This window comes from Oncorhynchus nerka, linkage group LG13 (assembly GCF_034236695.1).
Source record: "Oncorhynchus nerka isolate Pitt River linkage group LG13, Oner_Uvic_2.0, whole genome shotgun sequence".
In the NCBI taxonomy this organism is placed as follows: domain Eukaryota; kingdom Metazoa; phylum Chordata; class Actinopteri; order Salmoniformes; family Salmonidae; genus Oncorhynchus; species Oncorhynchus nerka.
This window is the reverse complement of record NC_088408.1, coordinates 67,698,672-67,723,269: the sequence shown is the minus strand read 5'-3', so window position 1 is coordinate 67,723,269 and position 24,598 is coordinate 67,698,672. Positions and strand designations below refer to the sequence as shown.

General features: G+C 42.4%; 1 protein-coding gene and 1 pseudogene across 2 annotated transcripts in view; one reads left to right on the top strand and one right to left on the bottom strand.

Annotated features, from left to right (window-relative positions):
* Positions 1-710: 710 nt before the first annotated feature.
* On the bottom strand, positions 711-19,335 carry LOC115140673 (syntaxin-2-like; annotated as a pseudogene).
* Positions 19,336-20,458: 1,123 nt separating this feature from the next.
* LOC115139964 (adhesion G-protein coupled receptor D1) overlaps positions 20,459-24,598 on the top strand; it is a 45,293-nt gene continuing 41,153 nt past the window's right edge. Inside the window, exons 1-6 of one of the 2 annotated variants that reach the window (XM_029677890.2) lie at positions 20,459-20,911; positions 21,010-21,049; positions 21,407-21,523; positions 22,284-22,382; positions 23,062-23,184; positions 23,396-23,572. In XM_029677890.2, coding sequence (XP_029533750.1) covers positions 20,858-20,911; positions 21,010-21,049; positions 21,407-21,523; positions 22,284-22,382; positions 23,062-23,184; positions 23,396-23,572 — 610 coding nt within the window. In that variant the 5' untranslated portion in view covers positions 20,459-20,857. The remainder of the gene's footprint in view (positions 20,912-21,009; positions 21,050-21,406; positions 21,524-22,283; positions 22,383-23,061; positions 23,185-23,395; positions 23,573-24,598) is intronic. The other variant, XM_029677891.2, reaches the window with a different exon arrangement.

Genomic DNA, 24,598 nt, shown 5'->3' with positions numbered 1-24,598 from the left:
GACAACCCCAAGTTCTTTTGGGGGAGGCACATGGAGCTGGCGGATGAGCAGAGGGAAGAGCCAGAGACTGTCAGGGAGGCAATGGCGAAGTTGGGAGAGAGTGAGATGAGAGAGATGTTGTGCAAGTGTGTTCTGCTCATCATCCGTACGTTATGTGCCTGCTCCTCGCACTCTCCCTGAAGTGCGTGTCCCCAGTCCGGTACATCCTGTGCCTGCTCATCGCACTCTCCCTCAAGTGCGCCTTCCCAGTCCGGTACGTCCTGTGCCTGCTCCTCGCACTCGCTCTGAGGTGCGTGTCACCAGTCCGGTGCCACCTGTGCCGGCCCCACGCATTAGGCCTCCAGTGCGCTTCCCCAGTCCAGAGCTTCAGGCGACGGTCCCCAGTCCAGAGCTTCCGGCGACGGTCCCCAGTCCAGAGCTTCCGGCGACGGTCCCCAGTCCAGAGCTTCCTGAGACAGTCCACGGTCCGGAATCTCCTGCGACGGTCCACTGTCTGTAACCTCCTGCGACGGTCCAGGCACGGCGGGCAGGGGCAGCTCTAGGGCAGGAGACTTCCTCTGCGCCGATGCCCAGTCCAAGCACGGCGTCCAGTCCCGCTCCATGGCAGGAGTCTTCCTCTGCATCGATGTCCAGGCCAGAGCCGGTGTCCAGTCCCGCTCCATGGCAGGAACCTTCCTCGGTCCAGTCCAGGCACAGTGTTCAGCCTGGGTTCATGGCTGGATCCGCAGGGTGAGCGGGTTCTTCGGCCCGCACCAGAGCCGCCCCTGATGCTGGCGGATCCGCGGGATGAGAGGGTTCTTCGTCCTGCAAAAGAGCCGCCACCGACACTAGACACCACCCCTAACCGTCCCTTTTGGTTTCAGGTTTTGCGGCCGGGGTCCGCACCTTTGGGGATATTGTTTATGGGTAGTTATATGTCAGCACTTCATTGTCGTCACGTTTCGTTCTTGCTTTATTGTTTTGTGCGTTTCACTGAATAAAGATGTGGAACCCAGATCATACTGCACGTTGGTCCGATCATTATTCCAGTAAACGTGACAGACACATTCACATTCTCCTTGTCTAGCAGACGAAGGCCCTTGTGCAAGTCTCTGCACCTTCCCCAACTTTGTCACAGTTAGTTGAATTGCTCTTGGTGAGTTCAATATTTGTTTCATTATTTCATCGCAATTCCACATGAACAGAGAGCAGGTATGAGGGGATGGAAAAATACAATATTCTACCCAATAAGCATCATTGAGTAAGTGAGATGTGGCAACTAAGTGTTTAGTTTTCTGAACACGAGAAAACTATGATTCAGATTGTTCCTGTACCAAAGGACATCTACAAAGTGCAGTCTAACGAATCTGATTGACATACTGGTCAAACAGACCATCTTTAGAGTTCATAAGATCACTTCTCATTTCAATAAACTGGCAACCACATCTGGTGTATGGCATTTGTATACTTTAGCTTGTGTAGAAGTTCACTGACATTTGGCTTTGGTTCCACCTCTGAAGTTTCCCTTTACCCATTTAAAGGCAGAAGTATAAACCCTCTGGGGACCTGCCTCCACTTCCTTCACTAATCCTGTTTGCCTGATGACACAAAAGTCAAGCACTTTGTGCAGACTGCTCATTAGGCCAGAAGTAAACATCACATCCTTTTCTCTCCATTTCTCTTCAGCAATTTGCATTTTCAACAGTTTTTGTTTCCTCCGTAAATGGAAAATAAACAAGTTCCATAATAGAAATACAGTTTTTCATAATCGAGGGCAGGTTATAAATCCAATAGGGTAATGGTATTTGGTTTAAATATCATAGCATAAAATCCCTTGGATTCTACACAATTTGCCATGGGCAGAGATATAATTCTACAGTATTAAAGCTAATTCCACACTTTTTTCCATGGCTTTTGCCATGTTCTTATTGTATCTGAGTGACTCAAACATGGGGGCCCCATGCCATGACACTTGGGGAATTTTAGATAGTCAGGGACAGTCTAGTTTTTATTCTGGTGATTGTTAGTTCTCAAAGCTGATCTTATTTGAAAAAGATATAGCTACATTACCTTTATATTTGCTTTTAGTTGTTTAGGTTGGCCTTGAAAACGTTTTACCATCCCAAAGATTATTTTCAAAAATATATACACTACCGTTCAGAATTTTGGTGTCACTTACAATTGTCCTTGTTTTTGAAAGAAAAGCAAAAAAAAATGCCCATTAATATAACAACAAATTGATCAAAAATACAGTGTAGACATTGTTAATTTTGTAAATGACTATTGTAGCTGGAAACTAAATTTTTTTAATGGAATATCTACATAGGCGTACAGAGGCCCATTATCAGCAACCATCACTCCTGTGTTCCAATGGCACATTGTGTTAGCTAATCCAAGTTTATTATTTTAAAAGGCTAATTGATCATTAGAAAACCCTTTTGCAATTATGTTAGCAAAGCTGAAAACTGTTGCTCTGATTAAAGAAGCAATAAAACTGGCCTTCTTTAGACTAGTTGAGTATCTGGATCGTCAGCATTTGTGGGTTCGATTACAGGATCAAAATGGCCAGAAACAAAGACTTTCTTCTGAAACTCGTCAATCTATTCTTGTTCTAAGAAATGAAGGCTATTCCATGTGAAAACCTGATAAGAAACTGAAGATCTCGTACACCCCTGTGTATTACTCCCTTCACAAAACAGAGCAAACTGGCTCTAACCAGAATAGAAAGAGTGTGAGGACCCGGTGTACAACTGAGCAAGAGGATAAGTACATTAGAGTGTCTAGTTTGAGAAACAGACACCTCACAAGTCCTCAACTGGCAGCTTCATTAAATAGTACCCGCAAATCACCAGTCTCAACGTCAACAGTGAAGAGGCAACTCCGGGATGCTGGCCTTCATTTAAAAAAAAAACACTCCAGGACTATTCACAGTTCTAAAAGAAACAGTACTGCCATATAGGAGAAATGCCTTTCAGCATATATTTTCCAAGAGAATCTTAGCTAGAACACATAATTTCTCAAGATATCAACAATTGCTTCAATAAAAGTCCAAAGAATACATCAGAAAACAAGATAGCTAAGAAGCTAAGTTATGATACATCACATCTACAACCGTTATGGATATTAGAGTTATAACGCTGAAAAAGGACACTGACAAAAAGAGAGAAACCAATTATAGACAATATAAAACCTTGATGAAATTTTACTTTACAGAGAAAGTTTCAAGAGATCTGATGTAAAGGTGCAATTCTTACCCCCCAAAAATGTAAAACCTTATGGATGTTACATTGCCTGTCCCAGTCACCCCCTATCTTTACAAGACTGTAGAACATGCAAACAAAACTCAAGACACTTCAATTTGGTCTGTAATTCTTCAATAACATTATCATCTTCATAACTAATACTGAGAGACAGCAGTGAGTGGAAAAACAAGCTCTGTGAGCCCTTTTAAAAGCCATGAAATATGAAATTTGAAAAGCCTTTTTTGAGAAATGGCCACCTACTCTGTAATGGTCAAAATCCATGCAATTTCCTACTTCCTACTTATTCATCCTCTCCAGCACTACCCCAACATCAACATACAGTATGTGAAAACGGCACATTTCTATGTTTTGTAGTAAAAACAAATAGTGGAAGATAAGTGTTTCCAATGTCATCATCAACCAATTAGTAGTAGGCAATTAGTGCTTACTTGGGAAACTGACCCATTACTGTGATTCAACATCAACTAGGCTTGGGCAGTATTGTCGCGCTGGTATAAAGGATTTGGAGACAGGCGCAGGGATTTTGAATAAACCCAAAACAAACACATATACAAAAACACTGGGTTGTACACAAACAAAAGAGCGAGGGTAAACCTTGTTGAGCGACACGGGACGATACCCGTAATACACAATATATAAAGCACACCGCATAACAGCTGCACCAACACATAGGTACTCACACCACCAACGGACATGGGAACAATAACCGACAGAGGGAACAGAGGGCACAGATATAACATACTAATCAGGGGGAATGGGAACCAGGTGTGTGTAATCAGACAAGACCGGGGTTGATGATAATGAATCCCGTTCAGTGAAGCCTAGAAAGCCGGTGACGTAGACCTCCGGAACTGGTGAACAGAATGAGCAGCAGTACCGGGGGGGGGGGGGGGGGGGTCCGTGACAAAAGTATACCGTATATACCTGTATACCGGGGTATTTGAAAAAAGCCACGGGATGGTTTTTCAATACCGTCAAAACTATTTATTAAAAGTTTTTCAATAAATTTGAATATTTGTTGCTACTTTTTAAGCTAACACCTGCAGTCAACTTGTGCAATACGTTAAGATATAAAGAAGATTGCGTTCTTCATATCACCTGTCACATTATTTTACATGATGAAGTTTCCGTAGTTCCCCAGTACAGTTGAGCCAGCCATGTGTTTGTTTATAAATAGCACAACGGGAGAAAGCGGGAGCTGGTGAGTCCATAGCATTCTATATCAATCGGCGAGTCTCTGTTGTGCAGAGCACATGAGGTGATGAAGTTAAACTTGTATGCAATTCACTACTAAATGTTTGCCATCAGATATCTCAGAATTACTTTCTGCCAGAAGTCAAAGACCTCTGGAAGAGCTCATTTTATCCCTGTGCTTCCTACTAGTGTTTTTTGTTCTCATTATTCTGCTACACATGCTGCTCTTCCTTCAGAAAAGCATTCATCACAACTTTGTTTATTTGCACAATTTATAACTTTATGAGCCAGATTTGCCTGTCTTTGCAATTAGTTTGTTAGCACGTAGTTAACAGTGTCATTGTGATTTTGCTATTAGTTTGTGCTAATTGTGTTAGCATTCTGGTAATACAGGTCCAATAGGCTTTTCTTGCATTTTTAGCAAATCCTTGTGTGCTATGCCTGTAATACCGTAAATGCCAGGATAAGAGAAGGACGGTATGATAATATTAAAATCTGGATACTGCCCAAGCCTAACATCAACTTCTATCAAGTACAGTACCTCATTGTGTTAAAAAAAAAGTAAATGAAAGGTGTTGAATGTGATGTTGATGAAATTTACAGAAGTAGTTACCTCAGACAGATAGCAGGACAGGACTCATACAGGGGATTGGTTAGTCCAACAGACAGCCCAACGATTAGTGCAATGACAGCGTGCAGTATCAATAGAACAAAGCCAAAGATGAAGAGTTTCTGCCAAGGACAGAAACAAAGTGGTTAGATTAGGTTGATAGTGCAATGACCCAAAACACTACACTGATTTTAGTGAAAACAATATTCTGTCAATGCCTGTGGATTTGGGACATGGAGACATTTTGACATTCAATTTAGACATTAGATATTAGTGATGGGGGGAAAAAATTGATAGTTACATATCAGGGTATTATTATTTTTAAATCTTTCTTTTTTTTTTTACCAGGTAAGTTGACTGAGAACATGTTCTCATTTGCAGCAACGACCTGGGGAATAGTTACAGGGGAGAGGAGGGGGATTAATGAGCCAATTGTAAACTGGGGATTATTAGGTGACCATGATGGTTTGAGGGCCAGATTGGGAATTTAACCAGGACACCGGGGTTAACACCCCTACTCTTACGATAAGTGCCATGGGATCTTTAATGACCTCAGAGTCAGGACACCCGTTTAACGTCCCATCCGAAAGACAGCACCCTACACAGGGCAGTGTCCCCAATCACTGCCCTGGGGAATTGGGATATTTTTAGACCAGAGGAAAGAGTGCCTCCTACTGGCCCTCCAACACCACTTCCAGCAGCATCTGGTCTCCCATCCAGGAACTGACCAGGACCAACCCTGCTTAGCTTCAGAAGCAAGCCAGCAGTGGTATGCAGGGTGGTATGCTGCTGGCTTGTTACGTGTATATAGTGAGCAATAAAATCATAGTATTGAATCACAAATTGTCACGAATATTACCGAAGGTGGCTCCCCGTCCCGTTCGGGTGGCGCTCGGCAGTCGTCGTTGCCGGTCTACTAGCTGCTACCGATCCCTTTTCCTTTTGTTTGGTCTAATTGGTTTCACCTGTTCCTTGTTTGCGGTTTTGGGTTGGGGTTATTTAAGTTCAGTTAGCCCGCCTGTGTTTGTGCTTGTTTGGGGTTTTGGGTTGGGGTTATTTAAGTTCAGTTAGCCCGCCTGTGTTCGGGCTTGTTTGCTGTCTTTGGTCCAGGAGTGTTCCTGTCTTTTGGATTTTCCGCTGTACAGCGTATGTACCACATTTTGGAGTGTTTTACACCTGTGTTCGGCGTCACCCTCTTTGTGCACTGTGATTGTACGGAATAAAGTGTTTTTTCCGAATCCTCTGCTCTCTGCGCCTGACTCCACACCCATCACTCTTCCAAGCCTGACACAAATATCATATCGGCACCTAAGTATCGGGATAATATCGTCATATCGTGAGGTCCTTGGCAATTCCCAGCCCTAATAAATATGGCATGTATAACCAATGCATTAAATCTTATCAGTATATAATACTGAAATAATATTATTCTTCTGACCGAACCATTCAGAGCTATTGCATTGGTTAAAAGAGTCTTAACTTGAGCAGTATTATATAGTATTATTAGTAGATACACCATGTGACCTTCCGTTTGGGGAAATGGAGACTTACCCTCTGAGATTTTTTCTAGTATCTCACAGCTTTGTTGGTCTCCTCTTTGGCACGGCCTATGTACTCGGCTGCGTTGGAGACATTCTTCTCTATGTTGTTGACCATATCCCCCTTTTAGACACCACATGAGTTCCATATAGTTTTGACAAAAAACAGAACTAATAATATTCTGGACAGCTTTACAGTACTGCGCTACAATACCTGATTCTCTACCAGCATGGCCATGTCCATGAACATGGCATGGAGCTCCCTGATGCTGGACTCCAGGTTCATGATACCCTGGTGCCGTGACTCAATCTCATTCTCGGCCTGCCGCGTGATCTGAGAGTCCAAAATAATCTGAGGGAGGGGTTGGGAGACGACAGCCAATGAGACAGTATAATTAATTCAAATACATACATATGGGATGATTGGTGTTGCATTTACACAGAATATTATTTGTTTTGGAATACGTTCAAACCACCACCTGAGTTATCTTGGTATACTAGATAGTGTTGGTAGTTGTCTGATTTGTCCTAAGAAAATAATGGATATGAGGAAGTAGCACCCAACAAAAGCTGGAGATTGAGGAGGAACTTAGATCAGATGTAAAAATGGATGAGTTTCCACCCTCCAGCATGTCGTCCAGTTCCTCATTGCTAGTCACTCTCCCAGCTAGAACCAGGAAAGAAAATACTTTCACCAGACAGGTGCTAAAGCATCAGCAGAAAACAAAAAAACATATTCTCTCTTTTCTATGGGGAGAATAGTCTCCGTAGTCATAAGCACAGTGTTATGACCATGGCGGCTATTCCTCAGAGGGAATCAACCCTCACTGCCTAACATGGTCAACCCCACAGTGGCTTACAAACAACCCGGGATCATGTAAGGCCTTCCACCCCAGTGAATACAGTATATATAACCTATGATCAACGATTACTATACAGCACAGCCATGAGCCCGCCACTGGCCATGTGAACAGCTTCTCTATAGACAGGTGTAGAGACAACACTAACACACTTCTCTTACATCTGGAGTCTGCAGTAGTAGAGATTTTCATTCGGAGTATCCTAAGGGGCTGGAGAGGTTACATCTATTTTTGTCATCATCAATTATTCTCATTCAAGAGAAATACTCCATATGAACAATACATGGGTTTCTGCCATGGTTTCTTTACAGCTAGTCTCTTTAGCATCTCAAGCCAAATCCTTGACTATCATCCTATATTTTATGTGGCCGTAGTCTGATTGGTCTAATGGCCTCATTATCCATACCATGACAATAAACAATAACATAGAGTGGAACCGGAATCGTTGTGCTATCTGACGATAGGCAATAGGCAATCATATGATAGTTTGATTGGAATTGTGAACACTGTAGCCGATGTGTTATTATTTGTGGGAAAGAAAGCTGCTTGGTGTGGTCGGTTTCCGTTCCGTGTTCCTGTCTGCCCTGCTGCTGGCCCAGTTTGTGACTCACTTATCTCCAGCTGTCTCTGGATCCTTCAATTGCTTCTCTCCCTAAACGACACTTGAGTCTCGTTGTACTGAGTCATGACATCCACAAACTTCCTGGAGAGCACTGTGTGCTGTGGGGTTAGAGAAGGTAAGGTAAGGAGAGGATAGAGGAAAGAGAGCTTCAACCACTAGCAACAGTAAAGCGGATAAAGGCTCAAACTTTTGAAAGGGTGAGATGTCAAACAGCCATGTCAAAATATGGTGGCAGATAGGGCTGGGCGATATGGCCAAAATCTCATATACAGTGCCTTGCGAAAGTATTCGGCCCCCTTGAACTTTGCGAACTTTTGCCACATTTCAGGCTTCAAACATAAAGATATAAAACTGTATTTTTTTGTGAAGAATCAACAACAAGTGGGACACAATCATGAAGTGGAACGACATTTATTGGATATTTCAAACTTTTTTAACAAATCAAAAACTGAAAAATTGGGCGTGCAAAATTATTCAGCCCCCTTAAGTTAATACTTTGTAGCGCCACCTTTTGCTGCGATTACAGCTGTAAGTCGCTTGGGGTATGTCTCGATCAGTTTTGCACATCGAGAGACTGACATTTTATCCCATTCCTCCTTGCAAAACAGCTCGAGCTCAGTGAGGTTGGATGGAGAGCATTTGTGAACAGCAGTTTTCAGTTATTTCCACAGATTCTCGATTGGATTCAGGTCTGGACTTTGACTTGGCCATTCTAACACCTGGATATGTTTATTTTTGAACCATTCCATTGTAGATTTTGCTTTATGTTTTGGATCATTGTCTTGTTGGAAGACAAATCTCCGTCCCAGTCTCAGGTCTTTTGCAGACTCCATCAGGTTTTCTTCCAGAATGGTCCTGTATTTGGCTCCATCCATCTTCCCATCAATTTTAACCATCTTCCCTGTCCCTGCTGAAAAAAAGCAGGCCCAAACCATGATGCTGCCACCACCATGTTTGACAGCGGGGATGGTGTGTTCAGGGTGATGAGCTGTGTTGCTTTTACGCCGAACATAACGTTTTGCATTGTTGCCAAAAAGTTCAATTTTGGTTTCATCTGACCAGAGCACCTTCTTCCACATGTTTGGTGTGTCTCCCAGGTGGCTTGTGGCAAACTTTAAACGACACTTTTTATGGATATCTTTAAGAAATGGCTTTCTTCTTGCCACTCTTCCATAAAGGTCAGATTTGTCCTATGGACAGAGTCTCCCACCTCAGCTGTAGATCTCTGCAGTTCATCCAGAGTGATCATGGGCCTCTTGGCTGCATCTCTGACCAGTCTTCTCCTTGTATGAGCTGAAAGTTTAGAGGGACGGCCAGGTCTTGGTAGATTTGCAGTGGTCTGATACTCCTTCCATTTCAATATTATCGCTTGCACAGTGCTCCTTGGGATGTTTAAAGCTTGGGAAATCTTTTTGTATCCAAATCCGGCTTTAAACTTCTTCACAACAGTATCTCGGACCTGCCTGGTGTGTTCCTTGTTCTTCATGATGCTCTCTGCGCTTTTAACGGACCTCTGAGACTATCACAGTGCAGGTGCATTTATACGGAGACTTGATTACACACAGGTGGATTGTATTTATCATCATTAGTCATTTAGGTCAACATTGGATCATTCAGAGATCCTCACTGAACTTCTGGAGAGAGTTTGCTGCACTGAAAGTAAAGGGGCTGAATAATTTTGCACGCCCAATTTTTCAGTTTTTGATTTGTTAAAAAAGTTTGAAATATCCAATAAATGTCGTTCCACTTCATGATTGTGTCCCACTTGTTGTTGATTCTTCACAAAAAAATACAGTTTTATATCTTTATGTTTGAAGCCTGAAATGTGGCAAAAGGTCGCAAAGTTCAAGGGGGCCGAATATTTTCCCAAGGCACTGTACATATACAGTTGAAGTCGGAAGTTTACATTCACTTAGGTTGGAGTCATTAAAACTCATTTTTCAAACACTCCACAAATTCCTTGTTAACAAACTGTAGTTTTGGCAAGTCGGTTAGGACATCTACTTTGTGCTTGACACAAGTAATGTTTCCAACAATTGTTTAGTTCACTTATAATTCACAATTCCAGTGGGTCAGAAGTTTACATACTTTTTTTAAAAAAAAATTATTTTTTTATTTCACCTTTATTTAACCAGGTAAGCAAGTTGAGAACAAGTTCTCATTTACAATTGCGACCTGGCCAAGATAAAGCAAAGCAGTTCGACACATACAACGACACAGAGTTACACATGGAGTAAAACAAACATACAGTCAATAATACAGTAAAAAAAACAAGTTTATATACAATGTGAGCAAATTAGGTGAGAAGGGAGGTAAAGGCAAAAAAGGCCATGGTGGCAAAGTAAATACAATATAGCAAGTAAAACACTGGAATGGTAGTTTTGCAATGGAAGAATGTGCAAAGTAGAAATAAAAATAATGGGGTGCAAAGGAGCAAAATAAATAAATTAATTAAATACAGTTGGGAAAGAGGTAGTTGTTTGGGCTAAATTATAGGTGGGCTATGTACAGGTGCAGTAATCTGTAAGATGCTCTGACAGTTGGTGCTTAAAGCTAGTGAGGGAGATAAGTGTTTCCAATTTAAGAGATTTTTGTAGTTCGTTCCAGTCATTGGCAGCAGAGAACTGGAAGGGAGGCGGCCAAAGAAAGAATTGGTTTTGGGGGTGACTAGAGAGATATACCTGCTGGAGCGTGTGCTACAGGTGGGAGATGCTATGGTGACCAGCGAGCTGAGATAAGGGGGGACTTTACCTAGCAGGGTCTTGTAGATGACATGGAGCCAGTGGGTTTGGCGACGAGTATGAAGCGAGGGCCAGCCAACGAGAGCGTACAGGTCGCAATGGTGGGTAGTATATGGGGCTTTGGTGACAAAACGGATTGCACTGTGATAGACTGCATCCAATTTGTTGAGTAGGGTATTGGAGGCTATTTTGTAAATGACATCGCCAAAGTTGAGGATTGGTAGGATGGTGAATTTTACAAGGGTATGTTTGGCAGCATGAGTGAAGGATGCTTTGTTGCGAAATAGGAAGCCAATTCTAGATTTAACTTTGGATTGGAGATGTTTGATATGGGTCTGGAAGGAGAGTTTACAGTCTAACCAGACACCTAAGTATTTGTAGTTGTCCACGTATTCTAAGTCAGAGCCGTCCAGAGTAGTGATGTTGGACAGGCGGGTAGGTGCAGGTAGCGATCGGTTGAAGAGCATGCATTTAGTTTTACTTGTATTTAAGAGCAATTGGAGGCCACGGAAGGAGAGTTGTATGGCATTGAAGCTTGCCTGGAGGGTTGTTAACACAGTGTCCAAAGAAGGGCCGGAAGTATACAGAATGGTGTCGTCTGCGTAGAGGTGGATCAGAGACTCACCAGCAGCAAGAGCGACCTCATTGATGTATACAGAGAAGAGAGTCGGTCCAAGAATTGAACCCTGTGGCACCCTCATAGAGACTGCCAGAGGTCCGGACAGCAGACCCTCCGATTTGACACACTGAACTCTATCAGAGAAGTAGTTGGTGAACCAGGCGAGGCAATCATTTGAGAAACCAAGGCTGTCGAGTCTGCTGATGAGGATGTGGTGGTTGACAGAGTCGAAAGCCTTGGCCAGATCAATGAATACGGCTGCACAGTAATGTTTCTTATCGATGGCGGTTAAGATATCGTTTAGGACCTTGAGCGTGGCTGAGGTGCACCCATGACCAGCTCTGAAACCAGATTGCATAGCAGAGAAGGTATGGTGAGATTCGAAATGGTCGGTAATCTGTTTGTTGACTTGGCTTTCGAAGACCTTAGAAAGGCATGGTAGGATAGATATAGGTCTGTAGCAGTTTGGGTCAAGAGTGTCCCCCCTTTGAAGAGGGGGATGACCGCAGCTGCTTTCCAATCTTTGGGAATCTCAGATGACACGAAAGAGAGGTTGAACAGGCTAGTAATAGGGGTGGCAACAATTTCGGCAGATAATTTTAGAAAGAAAGGGTCCAGATTGTCTAGCCCGGCTGATTTGTAGGGGTCCAGATTTTTCAGCTCTTTCAGAACTTCAGCTGAATGGATTTGGGAGAAGGAGAAATGGGGAAGGCTTGGGCGAGTTGCTGTTGGGGGTGCAGTGCTGTTGACCGGGGTAGGAGTTGCCAGGTGGAAAGCATGGCCAGCCGTAGAAAAATGCTTATTGAAATTCTCAATTATGGTGGATTTATCAGTGGTGACAGTGTTTCCTATCTTCAGTGCAGTGGGCAGCTGGGAGGAGGTGTTCTTATTCTCCATGGACTTTACAGTGTCCCAGAACTTTTTAGAGTTAGTGTTGCAGGAAGCAAATTTCTGCTTGAAAAAGCTAGCCTTGGCTTTTCTAACTGCCTGTGTATAACGGTTTCTAGCTTCCCTGAACAAGCTGCATATCACGGGGGCTGTTCGATGCTAATGCAGAACGCCATAGGATGTTTTTGTGTTGGTTAAGGGCAGTCAGGTCTGGGGAGAACCAAGGGCTATATCTGTTCCTGGTTCTAATTTTCTTGAATGGGGCATGTTTATTTAAGATTGTTAGGAAGGCATTTAAAAAAAATATCCAGGCATCCTCTACTGACGGGATGAGATCAATATCCTTCCAGGACACCCCGGCCAGGTCGATTAGAAAGGCCTGCTCGCTGAAGTGTTTCAGGGAGCGTTTTACAGTGATGAGTGGAGGTCGTTTGACCGCTGACCCATTACGGATGCAGGCAATGAGGCAGTGATCGCTGAGATCTTGGTTGAAGACAGCAGAGGTGTATTTAGAGGGGAAGTTGGTTAGGATGATATTTATGAGGGTGCCCGTGTTTAAGGCTTTGGGGGGGTACCTGGTAGGTTCATTGATAATTTGTGTGAGATTGAGGGCATCAAGTTTAGATTGTAGGATGGCTGGGGTGTTAAGCATGTTCCAGTTTAGGTCGCCTAGCAGCACGAGCTCTGAAGATAGATGGGGGCAATCAGTTCACATATGGTGTCCAGAGCACAGCTGGGGGCAGAGGGTGGTCTATAGCAGGCGGCAACGGTGAGAGACTTGTTTTTAGAGAGGTGGATTTTTAAAAGTAGAAGTTCAAATTGTTTGGGTACAGACCTGGATAGTAGGACAGAACTCTGCAGGCTATCTTTGCAGTAGATTGCAACACCGCCCCCTTTGGCAGTTCTATCTTGTCTGAAAATGTTGTAGTTTGGAATTAAAATTTCTGAATTTTTGGTGGTCTTCCTAAGCCAGGATTCAGACACAGCTAGAACATCCGGGTTGGCAGAGTGTGCTAAAGCAGTGAAAAGAACAAACTTAGGGAGGAGGCTTCTAATGTTAACATGCATGAAACCAAGGCTATTACGGTTACAGAAGTCATCAAAAGAGAGCGCCTGGGGAATAGGAGTGGAGCTAGGCACTGCAGGGCCTGGATTCACCTCTACATCGCCAGAGGAACATAGGAGGAGAAGAATAAGGGTACGGCTAAAAGCAATAAGAATTGGTCGTCTAGAACGTCTGGAACAGAAAGTAAAAGGAGGTTTCTGGGGGCGATAAAATAGCATCAAGGTATAATGTACAGACAAAGGTATGGTAGGATGTGAATACAGTGGAGGTAAACCTAGGTATTGAGTGATGAAGAGAGAGATATTGTCTCTAGAAACATCATTGAAACCAGGAGATGTCATTGCATGTGTGGGTGGTGGAACTAATAAGTTGGATAAGGTATAGTGAGCAGGACTAGAGGCTCTACAGTGAAATAAGCCAATAAACACTAACCAGAACAGCAATGGACAAGACATATTGACATTAAGGAGAGGCATCCTTAGTCGAGTGATCAAAAGGGTCCAGGGAGTGGAGAGGTTGGTTTGGGGGTCACGGCGATTTAGACAGCTAGCCAGGGCATCGGTAGCAAGCTAGCATAGGATGGAGGTCTGTTGTTAGCCACCTCTTGCGTTCCGTCAGTAGATTAGTGGAGTTCCGTGTTGTAGAGGGGATTAGTCCAAATCACACAACAACAAAAAAATAAAAACAATAGATATAGTTATAGAGGCCCAAGAAGAAACATAATAATAATAAAAATAAATAAATTGTCCGATTGTCTATTCTGAGAGCAGCCGGTAAGACAGCTAACGGTTAGCAGGCCGCAGATGGGCGTTCAGGTAACGTCGCGACGGAGGAGCCAGCCGGATCTCCTTCGGGTAGATAACGTCGGCAGTCCAGTTGTGAAGGCCCGGTGGGGCTCCGCGTAGGCAGTAAAACGGGTCCGGATAGGTGACTGCAGCCCAGGAGTGATTGACGGAGCTCAGGAGTGATTGACGGAGCTGGCTAGCTCCGGAGTAATTGATGTTTGCTCCGGAATCGACGAAAGCAGATAGACACACGGATAGCAGCCAGCTAGCTGTGAGATCCGGGAGTGAATGTCCAGAGAGCAGTTGAAATCCAGGGACATGGAGAGAAAAATCGGTCCGGTATGTTCCGTTCCGAGCCGCGCCGTACAAAACTGGCGATAGATTTTCGAGTTAAAGGATAGCTGATGACCACAAACCGTGGTTAGCTGAATACTAACGAGTTGCCAGTAAAGAAGCTAACTAGCTTCTGATTAGCTTCTGGCTAGCTCCTGGCTAGCTTCTGGCTAGCTTCTTGGAGTTTCTGGCTAGCTTCTGGCTAGCTTCTTGGAGGATTGCAGATTTGAGGTAAATAATACGTATTTATACATATCAATTGGTGAGGCAGGTTGCAGGAGAGTGTATTGAAGATGAGTTGATGGAAAATAAAAATAAAATGTATGTGAAAAAAGTTGTAAATATATATATATACACGACACGACAAGACGAGGACAAAAGACGTCTGAACTGCTATGCCATCTCGGGCATTTCCATACACATACACTAAGTTGACTGTTCTAAACAGCTTGGAAAATTCCAGAAAATGATGTCATGGCTTTAGAAGCTTCTGATAGGCTAATTGACATCATTTGAGTCAATTGGAGGTGTACCTGTGGATGTATTTCAAGGCCTACCTTCAAACTCAGTGCCTCTTTGCTTGACATCATGGGAAAATTAAAAGAAATCAGCCAAGACCTCAGAAGAAAAAATTGTAGACCTCCACAGGTCTGGTTCTTCCTTGGGAGCAATTTCCAAATGCCTGAAGGTACCACGTTCATCTGTACAAACAATAGTACGCAAGTATAAACACCATGGTACCACGCAGCCGTCATACGGCTCAGGAAGGAGACGTGTTCTGTCTCCTAGAGATGAACATACTTTGGTGAAAAAAGTGCAAATCAATCCCAGAACAACAGCAAAGGACCTTGTGAAGATGCTGGAGGAAACAGGTACAAAAGTATCTATCTACGAGTCCTATGTCGACATAACCTGAAAGGAAGAAGCCACTGCAAAAACCGCCATAAAAAAGCCAGACTACGGTTTGCAACTGCACATGGGGACAAAGATCGTACTTTTTGGAGAAATGTCCTCTGGTCTGATGAAACAAAAATAGAACTGTTTGGCCATAATGACCATCGTTATGTTTGGAGGAAAAAGGGGGAGGCTGGCAAGCCGAAGAACACCATCCCAACCATGGAGCACGGGGGTGGCAGCATCATTTTGTGGGGGTGCTTTGCTGCAGCAGGGACTGGTGCACTTCACAAAATAGATGGCTTCATAAGGAAGGAAAATTATGTGGATATATTGAAGACATCAGGCAGGAAGTTAAAGCTTGGTCGCAAATGGGTCTTCCAAATGGACATTGACCCCACGCATACTTCCAAAGATGTGGCAAAATGGCTTAAGGACATCAAAGTCAAGGTATTGGAGTGGCCATCACAAAGCCCTGACCTCAATCCCATAGAACATTTGTGGGCAGAACTGAAAAAGCGTGTGCAAGCAAGGAGGCCTACAAACCTGACTCTGTTACACCAACTCTGTCAGGGGGAATGGGCCAAAATTCACACAACTTATTGTGGTATGCTTGTGGAAGGCTCCCCGAAACGTTTGACCCATGTTAAACTATTTAAAGGCAATGCTACCAAATACTAATTGAGTGTATGTAAACTTCTGACCCACTGGGAATGTGATGAAAGAAATAAAAGCTGAAATAAATCATTCTCTCTACTATTATTCTGACATTTCACATTCTTAAAATAAAGTGGTGATCCTAACTGACCTAAGACAGGGAACTTTACTAGGATTAAATATCAGGAATTGTGAAAAACTGAGTTAAATGTATTTGGCTAAGGTGTATGTAAACTTCCGACTTCAACTGTAGGTCATTTCACTTCACGTTAAACGATACATATTAACGATATACACATTTTCTGTAAATTTAATGAATAAATAGTTTACATAAAATGACCACATGTAAAGGCCTATTTTTTATTACATTTTGAATTATACTCATCAAATAAAAGGTATTTGCATTTGGTACCTTGGGTAGTGTTAGCACCAACTCACAAAACCCCAGTTTCTCAACCGTGTAAATTGGGGCCATGTCTTTGCAGATGTAAGTTGTAACGACAGCTGTTGTCTCCTTCCATCTTCCTGATTCTTTGCCATATGCTGTGTCGTGGGCAAAAGCCTCTTCAACGTCTGAGTCTGGGGTTTGTTTTGAGCACTCGACTGTACTTGTTTGGGTCTCATCCGTAGACTCACTCCGTAATGTTTCACTTGATTCTTGCGTAGGTGGTAAAAGAGGTTAGTGGTGTTTGAGCCTGTTGTCAGGACCGGCCTGCGGCATTTTTTGCAGAGGTCTGTGTCAGACTTTTCATACCCAAACCACGTCCATGCGACCGAAGTAGCCCCTATTTTAGGTACGGTCTCTGTGCTCTGTGTCACGTTCACTCTCCTCCATGTTTGTTTGTGTTGAAAATGTCCTTCCACACGGCACGTGTGAACGCAAAGCGACATCCAATTGACAAAAAATATTGCCGTAAAGAGTGTGATTTGCGACACAACGAAATAAAGAATAAAGCATAATATCAAACAATATATTTACACGATATATATCGACATATCGCCCAGCCCTAGTGGCAGACATGGTAAACTTATACAGGTATACAGGTACGTTAGCCTCCAAGAATCTCTCTGCCCTTAATCACAACCTTTTAGAATTTGCAAAAATATGAAGAATGAGTCTCAGGAAGACTGTTTCCTGACCTGGGTTTTTTGAATGCGGAAATCAACTGAGGCCCTGTTAGAAACATCATCCTTGGGCAGGCTCTGCTCCATAGCAGCAGAGAACAGAAAGAACAGTGATTACAGTAGCTATAATAACACCTCAGACAAATCTCCCACATCTACCTTTCTAAATCTAGCGAGCAGCATTAGGGATAGGCATTTGATCCTGTCATAATAATGACAAAATGACAACAAAAAATATTTGTTTAAATGTGCTGTACGTGGTGGTGGTTTTATTTTAGATGAACTCTCACAGAGTTGGCATTGCTCGTGATCTCATTGGTCAACCGGTCAAGTTCATCTTTCATCTCTTCAGGAAATATCAGGGACAGAAAATAAATGCATTAATTGCACATTTCCAAAATTGTCCTGGAAAAATATTAGCATTAATCATATCACCTGGCAACGCTTCTATAACAATAGTAACCTATTCTTCATATTTATATGGATAAGAAACACTACACCTACCACCCACTGGGCAGAAGTCAATTCCAATGACTGTTCCATGTTGGTTCAACATAATTACATTGAAATGACTAACATTCCCAGTTAGTATTATTGTGTAGCAGATGGTTGATACTGTGTTACTCTGCTGGTAATACTGATGCTGCTGTGTTGCATTATAGAGTCAACTGAGGGCCTTTGTCCATGCAGGCCTTGATTAGCTCCTCATGCCTATTCAGTCTCCACAGTGGATCAACTCTGAACAAGCACAGTGTAACTTGTCCAAGCCCTCAGTAAAATGGCCCTGCTGCTGCTAGAGGTCAGCCAAAGCCCACCCACAGACTGGTCTACGAAGGCTGGGCCATGGCATTGATTTCTATACAGGCTTCCAGACACCGAGCCATCTATTTGTATTGAGTCATGTGTTTCTTCCTGAAGGAGGGCAATGATGTTAGAGGAAGTAAGAACGTTTGTTTATTTTTGTTATTATGACTTTAGAAGTCACCATGCAAATACCAAGGCCTATATTTTGTCGTGCAAAAGTTTTGAATTCAACACTTTAAATTGCATACTTTAGTAGTACAGAGAAAATAAATGTTGAAAACAAATAGGGGAGGAGCAACAACATAGCTAGATCTCAAACCCTCTTCACTTTGGGAACGTGGCGGAATAGCCTAATACACTTTATTTATTCACCCCTTTTTCTCCCCAAATTCGTGGTATCCAATTGGCCTCATCGCTGCTACTCCCGTACGGACTCAGGAGAGGCGAAGGTCGAGAGCCGTGCCTCCCTCGAAACACAACCCAACCAAGCCGCAGTGCTTCTTGACACAATGCCCACTTAACCCGGAAGCCAGCTGCACCAATGTGTCGGAGGAAACACCATACACCTGGCGACCGTGTCAGCATACACTCCGCCCAGTCTGCCACAGGAGTTACTAGTGCGCGATGGGACAAGGACATCCCTGCCGCCAAACTCTCCACTAACCCATACGACGCTGGGCCAATTGTGCGCCCCCCATGGGTCTCCCGGTCACGGCCTGGCTGCGACAGAGCCTGGACTCGAACCCAGAATCTCTAGTGGCACACCACTGCGCCACTCAGCAGGCCTGTCTGACAGAGGGTTTTAATTGATGATCATCTTACTCTGATCTGGATTGGGTGCAGACAGGATCATGCTGTGCCTCTTCCTCACCTCATCCACTTCAGAATATATCTTATCAATCTGCCTCCTAACCTCTTCCACCTGAGTCATGCACATACAGTATTTTCAGTCTTATTTCAATGCACAGACACTTGCAATATTTTACAGTAATCATCTAGCAGCTCATCTGAAAACAGTACTGACTTGCCCTTCTGAATGACATCCTCCTCTGCTTGTGTTCTGCTCTGTCAAGACAAAAGTGTCCATTGTTAGGGAATAAAGCCTCTTGCAAACTGCCCATAAATGTGAGGCAAATAAGTTGACAAGATATTGAAGACAATGATATTATAATGACATGGCATATTATTAGCCTGGCTGACGCGACTCACGTGATGTCAACCAGGGTTGCATTCCCTAGACCTAGAGAATATAAAATAATACAATAGAAGGCTACATTAATGACTGATTAGATCAGTGACATCATATTAGTAGGCTACATGTACTTATTGCGGTTAATTCACCCAACCGGGCCTTCATCGCTATGTTCGATGAGTTTTTGACTGGCTAACGTTAGCTAAGTAATGCAATCACTTATCAACTCCATCGTATCTAGCTCTGGTACAAGTGGCTAGCTAACTTTGCTTGCTAGGTCTAAGTTCAACAAACATCCATTTCGATTTGGCATGACATGTGGAAAGTTTATTCTCTTTCAATCATTAGCTAAGGAAACGTAGTCCAAGTTTGCTAGCTAACTATCTGGTTGTGGCAGACAACATAATTCGCATGATGCTCCTACAAGCTTGTCGGAATGGGATACGCCTCTCCTCTCCCAGAGGAGGCTCGCACCCATCACTACTCCTGTGACTGCAGTTGTTGTTCAAGTTATTGGCCACACCGTGGCGATGTTTAATAACATACTGTATAGTGTACGGTTATGTCCTTTCCTTTTCCCGCCATGATTCATCTGGACGCAGATGATTCCAAATCTACCGGCCAATTTCCAACATGTAAGAATAGTTTATTTTAGACTAGGTTGTAGTTGTAGTAATTACATTTCTATGTTCAGGACATTAGTCTACAATAGGCCCAGAGGATAAAGAACATGAAACAGGAGTCACAATTAGATGAAGGCATCCTGCATCCTACAGCGATGGATTTGAATTCAGGTATGAGTACAGTAGATAGGCCTGCCAGTATGTTACTAGACTAATTCGTGTCGATTTTCCTGAGAATGTCTATTTTCAATTCACTCAATCCAATTTAGGTATATCTAAGGAATTCGATTGGGCTTCATACCTGCTTACATCAGTGCACCTGAATATGTGCCTGTTCTATTCCCTTCATAAAGATGACAGTCCAAATAAATAGCCTAAAATACAGTCAGCATCCATCCATGTCCATCAGCATCACTGTCCGTTATGTTCTGACAAGTCAAAAGGACACAGCTCTGTAATTTTGTAGATTAAATCTGTATTGGTTTTTATATGTTTTTTAAATAGATTTTGGACAGTAGGCCTATGCGCACTCCATTATCTCTAATTAGGCTACGCACTTGATATTTGCTATTTACGCACACTAGGCCCCACCTTGGGTTCCAATGCTCTAAAAAATGACATCACGTTTTGTATTCCCACATCCAATCGAACAGCCCGGAGAATTCCTCCACTCAGTGCAAACCTAGTATAGACAGACAGCAGAGCGCATCAAGCAACAAGTACCCAAATCCGTCGCTGAAATAGTGCAATATTTCTTATTCTGTATTGAGAGACATGGAATACCAACTTTTGGGGAAATTTTGAATGGACACGCACTTTATAATTATGATGTCCACCGCTTAGTTTTATTGCAGTTTTACAAAATGTTAAGTTTTGGGAGAAAGTTTTCTTTTATTGGAGACGTGGACTAATAAATACCCAGAGAAGAAGATTGCTTTTTTTTTCAGCATCTTGGAATAATGATTTATGCTTTCTGGATCGATCGTTCATTGGGGATTTAAACAACAATAATCATTATATATATATGTATATATATAAAATCTTGTTGTAGTTGTAATCAAGCCATGGAACTATTATTCGAAATTCTGTTTGTAACTACTTTTGTCACGTTGATTCGGGTAATTTAAACAGTTGTGTTTTTTTTATGTCCTTCACCATTATGTGTAGGAAGACTACTGCAATGTTGCAATGTTGAGTTCATTTGATTTATTTACAGGTTAATGGTGAAGTAAAGCCAAATCCATCCAAGCATCCAGGTAAATCGAATTATACTTAAATGTGGATTCCCTTAGCTTGATGTTCTATATTGTGTCTGAAATTAACCTACAGCATATGATGAGTATTATTGGTAATTTAGCTAAATATATATAATGTTGGGATGATGAATTATTGGTTATGGTTTACCATAAGTGTAACTTATGGTAATGGTGGTTTATTAAGCCATACAAAATGTGTTTATTGAATGAGACAAACATCAACAATTGAGCTGTATCGTTTATCTTTTTAATCCTAAAAGACACACTGAGCAACGCCAGGAACATAACTAATTGAAATAGCATGATTAGGGAGAAGTCCCATCTGGAGCTTTGTTCACCCATGAACTCTCCATCCAGGCCTGCAGGTCTTGGCCACGGCCTCACACTATTGGCCGCTGGATTCGGTGGACGGGATCCATGGACTGTGGGACCAGATTGGAAACAGACCAGGTCATGTTAATGGAAGTGATATAAGTATGTGCATAGTCCTATACTTAGGAGTAGAATACCCAGTCTTTTATGTTCTTTGTCTGCATGGTCTACAGCTGTTATTCACTCCTACTTTCAATTCACCTTTTTGTCTGTCTTGCAGCCACCAAGTCCTTGCTTTAAAAGGTGCAGCTGTGTGCAGTGCTCAAATTTGATTACAGTCAAATTTGCAAAAACAAAATGAACAAAGTAGAGAGTCAAGACAAGAAGTCTGAAGGCTACCTTACTACACCCCTGTTAACCCTTGCTAATGTACATCACAGCACTCTGGTGTTATAATAAACCAAATGGGATAAAAAGCTTATCCTTCACCCCCAGGTATATTTGATGCAGACTTTCCAGATTAATGCTAAGACTATTAAATGAACTGTCTTGTTTGCTAAACTGATTTCCAAAAACCTTACTGTATTATTTTAACTATGGAAGCACCAATAACATTCCTAAATGGGACAATAATTGTGAAGCATCAGGTCTAGAACGGTTTGGGAATATTTCCACACAAGATGTGCTTTGGTCCTAAAAAAGGGGGGGGTGATTGATCTGTTCCTCCTTGAGCACTGTTTACTGAGCCCAACATCACACTTAATCTCATCCCTGCTCACGCACCACATCCCTCACAATGCCTAGTGTCTGCGTTTGACTCTCACTGGTCTGGTGTGTCCTCTGGTTGTTTTGTGTTATTCATGTGTATGTATGTGAATCACCTTTTTCTCCCTTGTCTGTTTGTTTTCTATGTTTCATCCAGCTCTCCAAATCCACAAGCACACTGTGCTCCCTTCCTCCCATAACTCTTCCTCTGTGTATACCAATGACTCTGCCTACACTAACATTTCTGCAACAGTAGGTGAGGAAAATCACTGCTCACTGAAATTAATTTGTGTGTATAGTCAGTCACCCTGTTCTGTTGGTGTTACTGTAGTGCTATCTATCATGTTAAGGTTATTCAGTGGCCATTGTTCTGTACATTGTGTACCAGCCCAATAGTTGCCATGAGTGTGCCACACACTGCTAGTGTGTGTGTGTGTGTGTGTGTGTGTGTGTGTGTGTGTGTGTGTGTGTGTGTGTGTGTGTGTGTGTGTGTGTGTGTGTGTGTAAGATGGTGTGTGTAGTCAGGGAGAGACAGTTGTTTTCTTCACTGGAAAAAGAGCAGAGACTGCAGTGTGTAAATCGTGATTAGACAAGCTTTGAGTATGGAGGTTATCAGATCTGTTTCTAGAGTGCTGTAAAGTTGAGCTTGACTTTTGAACCTCAATACATCAGGACAATTTCATTTTGTCTGATAACACAATTTAAGGCAGGAGAACATCAAAGATAAATCCTTGGGTCGTAGCTGGCTACCATTGATAAATGGTAGATCATTATGCAGTGGAAACACCCAACATTTGGTGCAGTTCAGAGAATCTGTTCATAAATCGATGATACTGGTTTGCCTAATTGTTTGCCTATAAAAAGCCTACTTCAGAGACAAATCTACCTCTTTTTCTCATCAGGCAAAATAATGTTGTTATTTCATCCTCCTGTAGACATAGTTGAAGGGATGGTCAACAAGGGCATCTATCTGAATGGAGATAATGGCGGCACCTTTCTCCACTTTGGGAACTACCAGAACTCCTGCATTAGTGACCCCACTCTTTGTGGTCCTGAGGGTGAGTTCTGCCTCCCTCGATCTCATCTCCACAATATTCTACACAGTAGATGTGTAATATTTTCACAAATCATAAGTGACTATCTAATGGGGTAACTCACAAAAACCTAATTTATGGCATTTAATGTAGATCTAAATTTATTATAATTAGCATGATTTGTGGTCTGAAACAATTTCCCCTATTTTAATAAATCTATGTTCGTGTTTTTCAGGGATTACATTTTCCTTCTTTTGGAAGAACCAGGAGGCAGAGTCACGTTTTGCAATAGCCTCTGGAGGGAAAGTAATCTCCAATGGCTTCTCTGTCTATGCCAATGCCTACGCTGGATACGTAGAGTTCTACACACGAGGCAACTCGAAGAGGTGGAGGGCTAACATCAATATACCAGGTATTTAAAGGGATACTTTGGGATTTTGGCAAAGAGGCCCTTTATCTACTTCCACAGAGTCAGATGAACTCATGGATTCCATTTTTATGTCTGCTTTCAGTTGTTAGCTTGTTTTAGCACCTCCAGTCATTGCGCTAATGCTAGCAGATACCCATAGACTTCCAGCCATTGCGCTAACGCTTGTTAGCATTGGCTCTTGAAACTGAAAGCTCTAACTACCTTCATACTGGACACAGAAACATACAAATGGTATCCACAAATTCCTCTGACTCTGGGTAAGGAGATAAACGGCTTCACTGCCAAAATCCCAAAGTATCCCTTTAAAAAAAGGAAAACCATTAAGGTGAAAAAGTTGATCAAATTCATTATGATAATTAAAAACTTTTTTATATAAACTTCCTGGCCTCCGATGTGGGTGGTGGGAGGAAAAATGAAAACATATATATATTTTGGAGGATTTTTATACATATTCTTATATGAATGCATGAGGAATGTATTGTGATTTTCAATAATGTTTTCATTTTTAACTATAAATGTAAATGTTTTGGTTGATTGTATGTAGATGGAGCTACAATCATCAGCAGATACTGTTGGTCCCAGAGAGATTTTATGGATTCAATAATGGATTCAATAATGGACTCAATTAATTCTTTATCTAAAACTATAAATGTGTTACTTTTTACTGGCAAGCCTGTTTCCATATTGTTGTGTAACTACAGTAAATACTGAACAGCATTCTAAATACTGCATATGTACACTATATATACAAAAGTATGTCGACACCCCTTCAAATGAGTGGATTCGGCTGTTTCAGCCACACCCGTTGCTGGCAGATGTATAAAATCGAGCACACAGCCATGCAATCTTTATAGACAAACATTGGCAGTAGAATGGCCTTACTGAGTGACTTTAAATGTGGCACCGTCATAGGATGCCACCTTTCCAACAAGTCAGATCGTCAAATTTCTGCCATTCTAGAGCTGCCCCGGTAAAGTGTAAATGCTGTTATTGTGAAGTAGAAACGTC